Genomic DNA, 12828 nt, shown 5'->3' with positions numbered 1-12828 from the left:
CAAAAAGAGTCACGTACCAAAATGTTCATTGCAGCACTATTTACAATAGCCAGGTCACAGAAGCAACCTAAATGCCCATCGACAGATGAATGGATAAAGAAGATGTGGCACATATATACAATGGAATATTACTCAGCCATAAAAAGAAACGAAATTGAGATATTTGTAGTGAGGTGGATGGACCTGCCGTCTGTCATACAGAGTGAAGTATGTCAGAAAGAGAAAAACAAATACCGTATGCTAACACATATATATGGAATCTAAGAAAAAAAAGGTCATGAAGATCCTTTCCTATTCAAACAGCCCATTTCCCTGGAATAAATGAGAGTTTCGTTTGAAAAGGAACACATGTAAAGGCAAAACCTTTAAGTCTTCCAACATCTTTGTTTATACAACTATCTTTAAAATGTATTAGGTATTATGCCCTGCCTGCTTCCTAAGTGCAAGTATGTGGAACCTGATTTAATCCATCTGCTGATGCCCCATGGCCATCACATGCTCCTCAACACCCACGCAGATCTCCCTGGCTCTTTTCTGACCCATTTACCCAGCCCCACATCACCCCATCCCAGACTCTTCCATGTGCTCATATCTGTTACTCTGTGTTGCAGTTTCTAATAGACTTCCTTTTCCATGAAAAACAAAGGGAAGGAGGAAGGAATCTTTACTCTTGGTTTCTCAACTGAAAAATCCTCGTGGCTGAGTTTACTTTTTGAACCTGCAATCAAGTTGTTAACGTTGAGCATTAGTTGAAGAAAATCTGCCCTCCAGAGAAGTCTGCATTGTTAAAAACACACAATAAAATAACCTAAAGTTCCCCAAACAAGACTGTGATGTGTTCCAGTATAGCACAGAAACTAGATCTTCATCTAGAGCCAGATACATGTGTGTGCATATATGCCTTGTTATGTTATATAATGAAATGATGAGCACACACTTCATAAGGATGCTATAAGGGAGACAGTAGTGGTACCTTTACTCTACAGGCCAGGAAATGAGGGGTTTGAAAGGTGATGTCACTGTCTCATGGTCACTCAGCTAGCAGTGGAGAGTCAGGACTTGAACCCTTGTTGATTTGATGTACTTTGTGTACTGTTTCCTGGTTCAATAGACTCTGAAAATATAGAGGATCTTTGTTTTCTTTTAATGTTCTTGGCACAGTTGGGGGTTATAAAAAATTAATATGATTGGGTTTAAGCAAAATCCTATGACTTGGTCCAACTTTTGATTATTCCCGTTGATTTCCTTAGTATAACCAAAGGTGGTCTTTTATGGACTGATAACTGGATTTCGTGCGAAGATGGACTCTCCTGTGATTCGGAAAAAAAAAAAAATCCAGGCATGTTGAGAGTTGAGTTCAATTTAAATCTTTTTAGTGAAACCAATTGACAAGATATCTAAGGTTTTACGTCATTCATGTCTTTCCCCACTTTGAGTGATGGTGTAAGTATATTTTTCACAAATGTATTTGTGAAAATTGAAAAAAACATAAAATTATAGTATTTTAAAATAAGAAAGAACCTTAAAGATAATCTAGACTTGCCCTTTCATTTCTTACTAGGAGACCTGAGGTTACTAATTATCCCTGATTTCTTCAATACTATAGGGGTTGGCAGCATTGTCAGCAAAAGACTTTTTTTTAACAATTGTTGAAATAGCTTAGAATCGTGCAATTTAGGGGGAAGTATACACACACACACACACACACACACACACACACACAATATTCTAAAAGTTTAACTTACCTCCAAATCCATCAGGCACATATGTTTTAAGAACAATATTGCAGAAAATTGTTGGCAGTGATAAAGGTTTATTTCCCTCATTTCGAAGAGAAATGTGTCGATAGCCTGCTTGGAGGCCATCCAGTGGCAGAATCCTCTGGCCAATCAGCTTGTTGTTGTCATCATACACTGAAATTCTCAAGACTGCCAGGTCAGGGAGGATCACCTGCAAACAAGAAATGTTACTTTTCTTTGCTTTTTGGAACACACCTCCCAAGAATTACAACTCTAGGAATCTGGAATATATTCATACTGTTCTGAAAGGCTCCTTTATGGTGAAAATAAGCCACTGGTCAATTTGTATTCTTAAAACATACTGTATAAGCTACAATGCCCAAGCCATTGAGAAAGGCAATTGGAACAGGTTGGAATTCATTTCCTGGAAATCATTTCCTGAAAATTTTAGATGGAATGAATGGATGTGAATGATGACTCCTCCAACCCTTGGCATCTTTCCCCGTCCCACCCATGTAATGGATGAGCAAAAGGAGACCCTGAGAAATAAAGTGACTTTCCTTTATGTCAGAGATGGTCAGTGACAGCTGGGCCTGGATACTGGGGCTCCTGATTTCTAATCCTGTGACCTGTCTACTACCTGGGCTGCTTCTGACATCAAGCTCTGTTTTTAAGAATATGGAAAGTATCTTTGAAGAAACACCTCATGTATAAAAGACAATCAATATATAAATTTAGATTTCCCCTTTTCCTTGCACACCTCAGTTTTTAACACATTTTGGGATATTAAATAGAGTAAGATGGGGCAGCTAGAAGCATTAACATAGGGAATTCCCTGGCAGTCCAGTGGTTTGCACTCTGTGCTCTCACTGCCAAGGGCCCAGGTTCGATCCCTGGTCAGGGAACTAAGATCCTGCAAGCTGTGCAGCACAACAAACAAAACAAAACAAACAAAAACAAAACAAAATAAAAAACCAATAACAACAAACAAAAACAACATTAACATATACCCAAGACATCTACTCTTGCCATCCCCAAACCGAATACATGGCCATAACATCTGAGCTCAGATAGCAGAAGCCCTATTCAGATATTAAAGAGCAACATGACAAAAAAAAATCCGATGTTTTTAATCAAGAATGCCTATTTATTGGCTATGAGCCACTAAGATATCTCGTCTGATTTGAGCACTATGTCTAAAGCTAAACAATTACCTGGCTGCTTATTTATGCCTAGAGGTTATAATTTAATTCCAACTTCATGAAGATGAACAGGAGAAACCAAGATGAAATGCATCCAACTTCAGTCACTATGTTGTTCCTCACATGGTGAATGGGGGCTTACCTTGTGAGATTAGCGCAATGAACAAAAACAATACAAGCAAGAAGGAAAATAAAGTTAAAGCACTTGGTATCAATGAAAGGCAATGTATTGTAACTTCTGAAGAACAGGGAAGGACCCAAAATTGGCATCTTGTTTCTGGGGCCAGTAATACTGCGTGAAAAACCAAGTTTGGTATTTCCCTATGCATCAAAAACAATGCCTGAAGCCAACTTTCTGAATTTCTAGAAATGTGTGTAGGGATTATTCATTATGCTCCAAAACACTGACCATACTGACAACAGATCCAGCTATAACAAAATGCAAAACATGGGAAGAAAAAAAAGACACATCACACCTATGTATGCAATTCACACTACACTCTGATTGTAGAAGAAAAGGTGAAAACGGGGGGAGGGTGTTGCATGGATAATGGTATTCACATAACAGGGAGCACCTACATGTCAAAATGGCTTGATTTATTGAACTATATTGATCTTCTGTAATATGCTTTCTGTAAACAGGTTAGCCAATTCTGAGGTTGATAATCCCTATTTTTGTTAAGATAAAGAGCTGATTATCTGTGTTGTATGACATACGTATGTCATGCAACACTTGGAAAACCTGTGCCTGAAGAAGAAGCAAGAAAGCATTTTGGTTGGATAACAGAACAAGTGAGAAAGAAACAGGCATTTTTGAGATAGCACTGCCAATGCATGGATTTTTCAATACATCTTCCATTGATGAAAGAAAAACAACTGGAAAAAAATGGTTACAAGATTAAGGGCCTTCCCAGTGGTTCAGTGGTTAAGAATCCACCTGCCAATGCAGGGGACACAGGCTCGAGCCCTGGTCCAGGAAGATCCCACATGCTGCAGAGCAACTAAGCCCATGCACCATAACTACCGAGCATGCGCTCTAGAGCCTGTGAGCCACAACTACTGAAGCCCGTGTGCCTAGAGCCTGTGCTCCACAACAAGAGAAGCCACCACAATGAGAAGCCTGCACACCGTAACAAAGAGTAGCCCCCGCTCGCCGCAAATAGAGAAAGCCTGCACGTAGCAACGAAGACCCAAGACAGCCAAAAATAAATAAATAAAACAAATTTTTAAAAAAATGGTTACAAGATTAAAAACTGCATCATTACAGAGAATGACTGATTGGTCTTAGGATCAAGGTATAATAAGGAGATAAAAACCAAAAAGACAAAAACAGCACATGACACACAGGACCTGTGGGAAGCAATGGGGACCACACTTTCTGGAGGCACAGGACAATACCAACTGACCCATTTAAGGACATTTATTGGCCTCAGTCTAGATGCAACATCCTACCCATCCTCTTGGCTAAAGGTGCAAGTCACCAGCTGCCACAAGGGCAGGGAAGAGCTCTCCCACATGTGATGCTGTCCACTTGTGGGGCTCCTTCTGAGTAGACTGCTAATCTGGGGCTTGGGCACTGCCATGTGGGAGGTGGGTTCCTCCAAGGAGGAAGGAGAGCCAAGAGGAGGACAGGGACAAACTGAAACAACAATCATATGATGGCTGCAGAACTCATGCATTAGAAGAACACATTTAGGGTGGAATAACTGTCCCTATATCATGTAGTGTCTCTACACTAAAATGTAGTTCCCAACTTAGCAGAGTGAATCTGACACATTGAAAATACCCTACCTTCCGAAATACAAATGATTCTTCATTGTAAACTGGATTGAGTCCATTGTTCATCACCATGCGTGTTCGGAATTCCTTCCGGATAGTGTCAGTGGGCAACCCATACATATCCACTTCTACGTATGTGCCAATTTTTTTATCTGATAAGAACTGGCCTGATATGACCTATAGAAATAGGATGAGAGAGAAGTAAAGTCAGTGTAATCATCAGTAGCAAAGAATAATCTGGAAGGAAGAGATTCTCTGTTCATCTTTAGAAATTTTAATTATCTATGGAAATAATGTATTCATTCCTTATTAAACTAAAACATGGTTGAGCAAGACTATATGCAAAAAACTATTCTAGGCAGAGGTTCTGCCTCCAAGAACTGCCTAGAAAAAGAAAGAGGGAACTATACATGAATCATCTATTACAAAAAAATACTGTCCACAGCATCTTCACCTAAGTGCCCACACCTATGAAATGAAGCAATGGATTCAAATATGCCCTAAGGTCACTTCATAGCTCTGAAATTCTGTCACGCCACACTTTTACTGAATTCTTTCAAAAGTCTGAGACACACAGAAAGAAAAGCAATGCTAAACTGATGTTGACAATCTTCATATAGGACAGTATTATTTTTTGTAAAGACCAGTATTAAATTTTATCTATTTTAAAGCTATGGAGAGAGTATTTTTCATTTATTTTCCAAATGACTACAGCCATTTATTAGGTTTTTTAACGTTATCTAATAGCTAATAATTGTGAAACAGTTTTTCGAGGTGTAACTGACATAAAATAATCTGTACATGTTTAAAGTGTACAATGGGATCAGTTTTTACACATGAGCACATCTGTAAAACTATCACCACAATTAAGACAATAAATATTTCCAACAACTCCCAAAGTTCCTTTGTGCCCTTTTGTAATCCATCCCTTCTTCCATCTCTGTCTAGAGGAAAAAACTGATTTACTTTCTGTTACTATACATTAGTTTGTATTTTCTAGAATTTAGTATAAGTGGAATCATATAGTAGGTATCTTTTCATTAATAAGCTTTATTTTTTATAGCCGTTTTTGCTTTACAGCAAAGTTGAGAAGAAAGTACAGAGTTCTCATATACCCCTGTCCCTGCACCCACCACTTCCCCCACTATGTGTATTCACACCACAGTAGTATACTCATTACAATCAGTGAACCTACAATGACACTTCATTATCACCCAAAGTCCATAGTTTACATTTAGGGTTTACTCTTGGTGTTGTACATTCTATGGATTTGGAAAACTGTATAATGACACGTATCTACCATTGTAGTATTGTACAGAATACTTTCACTGCCCTAAAATCCCTTGTGCTCTGCCTGCTAATCCCTCCCCCCAACTCCTGATCTTTTTTACCATCTCCATAGTTTTGCCTTTTTCCGGAATGTCATATAGTTGGAATCATACAGTGTGTCACTTTTTCAGACTGGCTTCTTTCACTTAGTAATGTACATTTAAATTTCATCCATGTCTTTTCATGACTCAATAGCTCATTTCTTTTTAGAGCTAAATAATATTCCACTGTCTGATGTGCCACTGATTATTTATCCATCCACCTACTAAATGGCACCTTGGTTACTTTCAAAATTTTGTCAATTATGAATAAAGCTGCTAAAAACATCCCTATTAAGTTTTTGTGTGGACATAAGTTTTCAATTCATTTGGGTAAATAACAAGGAATACAACTTGCTGGATCATATGGTAAGAGCATGTTGAGTTTTATAAGAAACTGCCAAATTGTTTTCCAAAGTGGTTTTATCATTTTCCATTCCCATCATCAATGGCCAAGAGTTCCCATTGCTCCACAGCCTCTACTAGATACTTTTTGATCTGGTGTTTTTCATTAAAAGCAGCTAATAATGTCACTAGTAGAAAATTATATTTCTCAAGAAAAAAGAAAGAATTTAAAATCAAAGTTGAGAAAAGCTAACACACCATTGTAAAGCAATTATACTCCAATAAAGATGTTAAAAAAAAAAGTTGAGAGCCACACATGGATCTTGCAACTTGACATTAAATTTTTTTTTTTTTAATTTGGCTACACTGGGTCTTAGTGGGCATGTGGGTTCTTAGTTGCGGCATGTGGGATCTAGTTCCAGGCATTGGGAGCACGGAGTCTTAACCACTGGACCACCAGGGAAGTCCCAACATTAAATATTTTAGTTGTAATTTCTTAAGACTTTTCCAAGACCACCTGCATATACATTTATACTATTCTGTGAAAAGCAAGCACCTTACCTGCACTGAGCAAGTGGCTGCAATAACCCCATCAACAGGCGTTTCAGAGAAGGGATCAAATGTTCGATCAGGCCGTCTCATGAAATCTGGTTTGAGAAGGTACCTGACGGGACAAAAGTGCAGAAGGAGTTTATTTTGTTAGTTACTTTTATAAACACTAAGAAAACCACTATTCAAGATACTGAATACTTATTTATCCCCATTTCTAACTTAGGAGCTAGGCTTTTAGGTAGAGGATCTCAAGGACTGAAGAGAATATTCCTGCCCTCTGGATAATCCTAATGAGGAGCAGGGAAGAGCAAATGTTCTCTAGATTCCAGGGTCTGGGACATCTATGAATCCCTGACACTACCATCTTCTCTGGAACTTGCTTATGCTCTTACATGCACAAAATAATAATGAAAAACCAACTAAATGAGCTATAGTTATCAAAATATGGGAAATATGTGATATTATTTATTGTTTTAATTAATGTATTAAATTATGGGATATAATGGCAAGTTTGATAACTACATAGTTTCAAAGTGCCGATAATCATAAGAATATTTTGAGAGATCTCTAACAAAAGGAATGAGATGTCTGTGATTTATATCGGTGTCAGAGTCAGAGGTACCGCTAACATTACTGTGGATTGCTGTCTATTTTCATAATCGAAGGGAATGTAAAGTTTCAGTTAGAGGTAGGTGAAGATAAAGATGTTATTATTTCTCCAATTCTAGCCAGGCTAATTAAGTAAGAAAATGAAATAAAAAGGCATCCAGACTGGAAAGAAGTATTTAATACTATTTCTATTCTCAGATGAAATGATCTTATATATAGAAAATCCTAAAGAATGCACTAAAAAGCTATTTTAACTAATAAACGAGTTCAGCAAGCTTACAGGGCACAAAATCAATATATAAAAATCAATTTTATTTCTATGCACCAAGCAATGAACAATCCAAAAATGAAATTAAGTAACCAATTCCATTTATAACAGAACCTAAAAGAATAAAATACTTAGGAATACATTTAACAAAATAAGTACATATACTTGGAAAACCACAAAACGTTGTTGAAGTAAATTTTAAAAGAACTAAATAAATGGAAAGATATCTTGTGTTCATGGATCAGAAGGCTTAATATTGTTAAGATGGCGCTAGTCCCCAAATTGATATACAGATTCAATACAATCCCTATCAAAATCCCAGCTGGCTTCTTTATAGAAATTGACAAGTTGATCCTAAAATTCAGTTGGAAACTCAAGGACCAAGAATTCCCCAAACATTCTTGATAAAGAAGAACAAAGTAGAAGGTCTCGTACTTCTCAATTTCAAAACTTTCTACAAATCAACAATAACCTAAGCATCTTGGTACTGGCAAAAAGATAGATATATAAATCAATGAGATAGAATTGGGAGTCCCAAAATAAATTCATATCTATGCTCAACTGATTTTTTTTTTTTTCTTTGCAGTACGCGGGCCTCTCACTGCTGTGGCCTCTCCTGTTGCGGAGCACAGGCTCCGGACGCACAGGCTCAGCAGCCATGGCTCACGGGCCCAGCCGCTCCGCAGCATGTGGGATCCTCCTGGACCAGGGCACGAACCTGTGACCCCCGCATCGGCAGGCGGACTCCCAACCACTGCGCCACCAGGGAAGCCCATCAACTGATTTTTGACAAGGATGCCAAGACTAGTCAGTGAGGGAAAGAACAGTCTTTAAACAAATGATGCTAGGACAACTGGATAGCCACATGCAAAAGAATAAAATTAGTCCCTTCTTTCATATCATAAACAAAAATTAACTCAAAATGGATCAAAGATCTAAAAGTAAAAGCTGTAACTATAAAACTCTTCGAAGAAGACTTAGGGATAAATCTTTGTGACTTGGAATTTGACAATGGATTCTTAGACATAACACCAAAAGCACAAGCAACAAGCAAAAATATCAATACATAAACTTCACTTCATCATAAAGACTTTTACACTTCAAAGAACACTCTCAAGAAAGTGAAAAGACTAGTCATAGAATGAGAAAAAATATTTGCAAATCATTTACCTGATAAGAGGCTTGTATCTAAAATATATGAAGAACAAATAACCCAGTTAAAAAATGGGCAAATGATTTGAATAGACAGTTCTCCAAATAAGATATACAAATGGCCGGCAAGCACTTGAAAAGATGCTTAATATCATGAGTCATCAGAGAAACGCAAACCAGTACCACAATAAGATACCACTGCACACACTAGGTTGGCTACAATTTTAAAAAGTCAGATAATAGTAACTACGGATGAGGAGATGGAGAAATTGGAGCCTTCATATGACATTGCTGATGGGAATGTAAAATGATGCAGCCACTTTGGAAAACAGTCTGTAGTTTCTCAAACAGTTAAACATAGAGTTACCATATGACCCAGCGATTCTACTCTTAGGTATATACCCAAGAGAAATGAAAACATCTGTCCATACAGAAACTTGTACATGAATGTTCATAGTGGCATTATTTGTAATAACCAAAAGACAGAAACAATCCAAATGTCCATTAAAAGATGAATGGATATACAATATGAGGTATATCCATATAATGGAAAATTATTCAGCAATAAAAAGAAATAAAGTACTGATACACACTACAACACAGGTGAACCTTGAAACCATTATGCTAAGTGCAACAAGACAGTCATAAAAGGTCACATATTATATGAATCCATTTACATGAAATGTGCAGAACAGGCAAAAATATAGTGACAGTGTGTAGATTAGTGGTTGCTTAATGCTGGGATGGCGGCAGGGGATGTTGGAAGGTGATAGTTAAAGGGTATGAGTTTTCTTTTTTGTATGACTAAAATGTTTTAAAATTGATCTCCAGCACTGTCTGCCCCTTATCCCCACTGGGTATGATCACAGACTCGCACCTTGGCTAGATTCCATAACTTTCCTGAAACTTGTGTTAAAGAACTTCATCTCTCTAAAAGAAATATTTTTTGTTAGGAATGACTATAACCATAGATAAGAAAATTCCACACTAATGTGATCAGTATATAAAGGAAAATAAAAGCACTTTCCCCAAAACTCTAAGTTTGCTTTTAGATGTAAAAGAATCACAATTTGGGATCAAATTTTTTGTATTCCTTAGGAGTATAACTTTTACTAGTTCCAACTCTAGATGATGTCAAATTTATTACTATCTTTTAAAATACAACCAAAAAAGAAATCCCAAGCATAATATTTTTCCTTAAAGTTTAAAGTCATGTTTTTTTGGTTTTGACGAAGTTGCCATTCTTTGCTATCTTCAAAGTCTGAACAAAAAAGTGTTAAAAAACAAGCCCACATTCCACTTGGATATAATAATCAATAAAAAACCCGAGGATAACACTGACTTTTAAATCAAGGATATAGAGTTTATAGAATAGTTCAAATATTAAAGATGACTTTGAACATTCACCTGTATCCAATAGAACACAACCCATAATATTAATATATCAATACAAGGTCTCTGCATAGAAGATATTGTTTTCTATGTTTATAGAGCTTTAGATTTGGACCTTTTTTTGTGGCAAGTGTTAACCATTGGAAAATATGATGATACAGCAAAAACTCAAGACTTAGGATGGGAAGTAGACGAGTGAATACAATTCTACACACACTTCTCCAAGGGAAGTCTACTAGCTTTGCCTGGCCAAGCATCAGACATCAGCTGTGAGGCGAGATCATGGATCATGGCTCTAGCTTTCACATGGAGGCAGCATTTGGATTCCAGTTGTGTGAAATGAGGGAATCTGCCTTCTATGAAAGGTGGGACTCGGGGTCCATAAAGGACTGTAGTCATACGTTCAGTCCAGAATCTCCTAGGGCAGTGGCTGTAGAGATTCAGTACTCCTTGTGGTGCCCCTCAGTCATTTCTGAAGGGTCAGGAGCCCCTTCTCACCCAAAACAGAGAAATGTCAAATTGATGATGTTTCAGTACCAAAAACATTCTTCCACATTGCCTGCTGCTCTCAGACCTGCTTAGAAGAAAGCTAATCTGTGAAAGCGTGATCCAAAATAAAAAATGTCAGGAGGAAACGGCAAGAAATCCAAGTCCGATTCTCCAAAGTTGGCAGCTTGCAGTGTAATGTGTTCATTTATATACTTAACAAATAGGGGCTTCCCTGGTGGCACAGTGGTTGGGAGTCCGCCTGCCGATGCAGGGGACACGGGTTCGCGTCCCGGTCCGGGAAGATCCCACATGCCGCAGAGTGGCTGGGCCCGTGAGCCGTGGCCGCTGGGCCTGCGTGTCCGGAGCCTGTGCTCCGCAACGGGAGAGGCCACGACAGTGAGAGGCCCACATACCACACACACACAAAAAAATAAATAAATAAAAATAAAAGAGACTGTGTAGAAGGGATACCGAGCAGGACCCTGTGGGGCTCCTGGGCACAAAAGCCTTTCTGTGTTCCCCATTTTTTGCTTGTAGGAAATAGGCTTCATTCAGCCTCTACCACCTTCCCTGAATTCCAATGAGCAGGTTCAAACAGTTGCTAATCAGGGAAGGGAGGAAATGCAGAGGCAAAGGAAGAACAGTCAAGAAACAATAGTGCAGCCTTGGGGCAAGGTCCTGGTCCTCCCTGAAGGAATACACAGAACAATATCTTTGAGCTGTTTTGCAGTTACTGAACCCCCACCAGGTGGGAGAAGTTAACTGTATGCTGCCCGCAAGTACCAGACCCCAGACCGGTTGGAACCAAGAGGCTGATGATGCTGACTCCCAATTACCTCACCACCAACCAATCAGAAGAATATCCACGAGCTGATTACACCCTCTTTGAACCATTTCTATAAAACTCCTCACTACCCCCTCTGGGTTAGGTCACACAATTTTGTGGGCATTAGCCCAATGTGGCCCCCTTTGCCTGGCAAAGCAATAAAGCTACTCTTTTCTACTTCACCCAAAACTCCGTCTCAAGATTTAATTCGGTGTCAGGGTACAGAGGCTGGATTTGGCTACAGAAGTCTGACAGGATCCCTGGCTTGGGGGTGACACTTAGCCAGCTTGTCTTGAACGAGTGTCTATTTCGGGCCTAAGGTGGCACAGACTGTCACTCACAGACCTGGAGGCTGTGTAGGTCCATGGACCCTGGGCATCGATGGGGAAGCAGAAGCTGGAGCCCTGGCTTTATGGGGGTGGGGTTTGTGCCACTGCAGGCCTAAAAGGCACAGAATGTCTCTGTACAGAAACACAGCTCTCAGACACAGACCACAAGGATTTTTTATTTATTTTTATTTTTGTAACATCTTTATTGGAATATAATTGCTTTACAATGGTAAGTTAGTTTCTACTGTTTAACAAAGTGAATCAACTATACATAAACATATATCCCCATGTCTCTTCACTCTTACATCTCCCTCCCACCCTCCCTATCCCACCCTTCTAGGTGGTCACAAAGCCCCGAGCTGATCTCCCTGTGCTCTTCGGCTGCTTCCCACTAGCTATCTATTTTACATTTGGTAGTGTATGTATGTCCATGCCACTCTCTCATTTTGTCCCAGCTTACCCTTCCCCCTCCCTGTGTCCTCAAGTCTATTCTCTACATCTGTGTCTCTATTCCTGTCCTGCCCCTAGGTTCTTCAGAACCATGTTTTCTTTTTTAGATTCCATATATATGTGTTAGCATACACTATTTGTTTATCTCTTTCTGACTTACTTCACTCTGTATAACAGACTCTAGGTCCATCCACAGCTTACCCTTCCCCCTCCCTGTGTCCTCAAGTCTATTCTCTACATCTGTGTCTCTATTCCTGTCCTGCCCCTGGGTTCTTCAGAACCATGTTTTCTTTTTTAGATTCCATATATATGTGTTAGCATACAGTATT

At 38.8% G+C, this 12828-nt stretch overlaps 1 protein-coding gene across 2 annotated transcripts in view; it reads right to left on the bottom strand.

Moving 5' to 3' along the window:
- Positions 1–12828, bottom strand: part of PLCB4 (phospholipase C beta 4) — a 160951-nt gene that overhangs the window by 47067 nt on the left and 101056 nt on the right. For both annotated transcript variants that reach the window (XM_028499284.2, XM_007109072.3), the window contains exons 23-25: positions 6994–7096; positions 4733–4897; positions 1746–1950 (exon numbers count right to left, since the gene is read on the bottom strand). In XM_028499284.2, coding sequence (XP_028355085.1) covers positions 1746–1950; positions 4733–4897; positions 6994–7096 — 473 coding nt within the window. The remainder of the gene's footprint in view (positions 1–1745; positions 1951–4732; positions 4898–6993; positions 7097–12828) is intronic.

The sequence above is a fragment of the Physeter macrocephalus genome, chromosome 14, assembly GCF_002837175.3.
Source record: "Physeter macrocephalus isolate SW-GA chromosome 14, ASM283717v5, whole genome shotgun sequence".
Classification (NCBI taxonomy): domain Eukaryota; kingdom Metazoa; phylum Chordata; class Mammalia; order Artiodactyla; family Physeteridae; genus Physeter; species Physeter macrocephalus.
The sequence above is the reverse complement of the archived record's forward strand: the minus strand, read 5'-3'. Positions and strand labels throughout refer to the sequence as shown.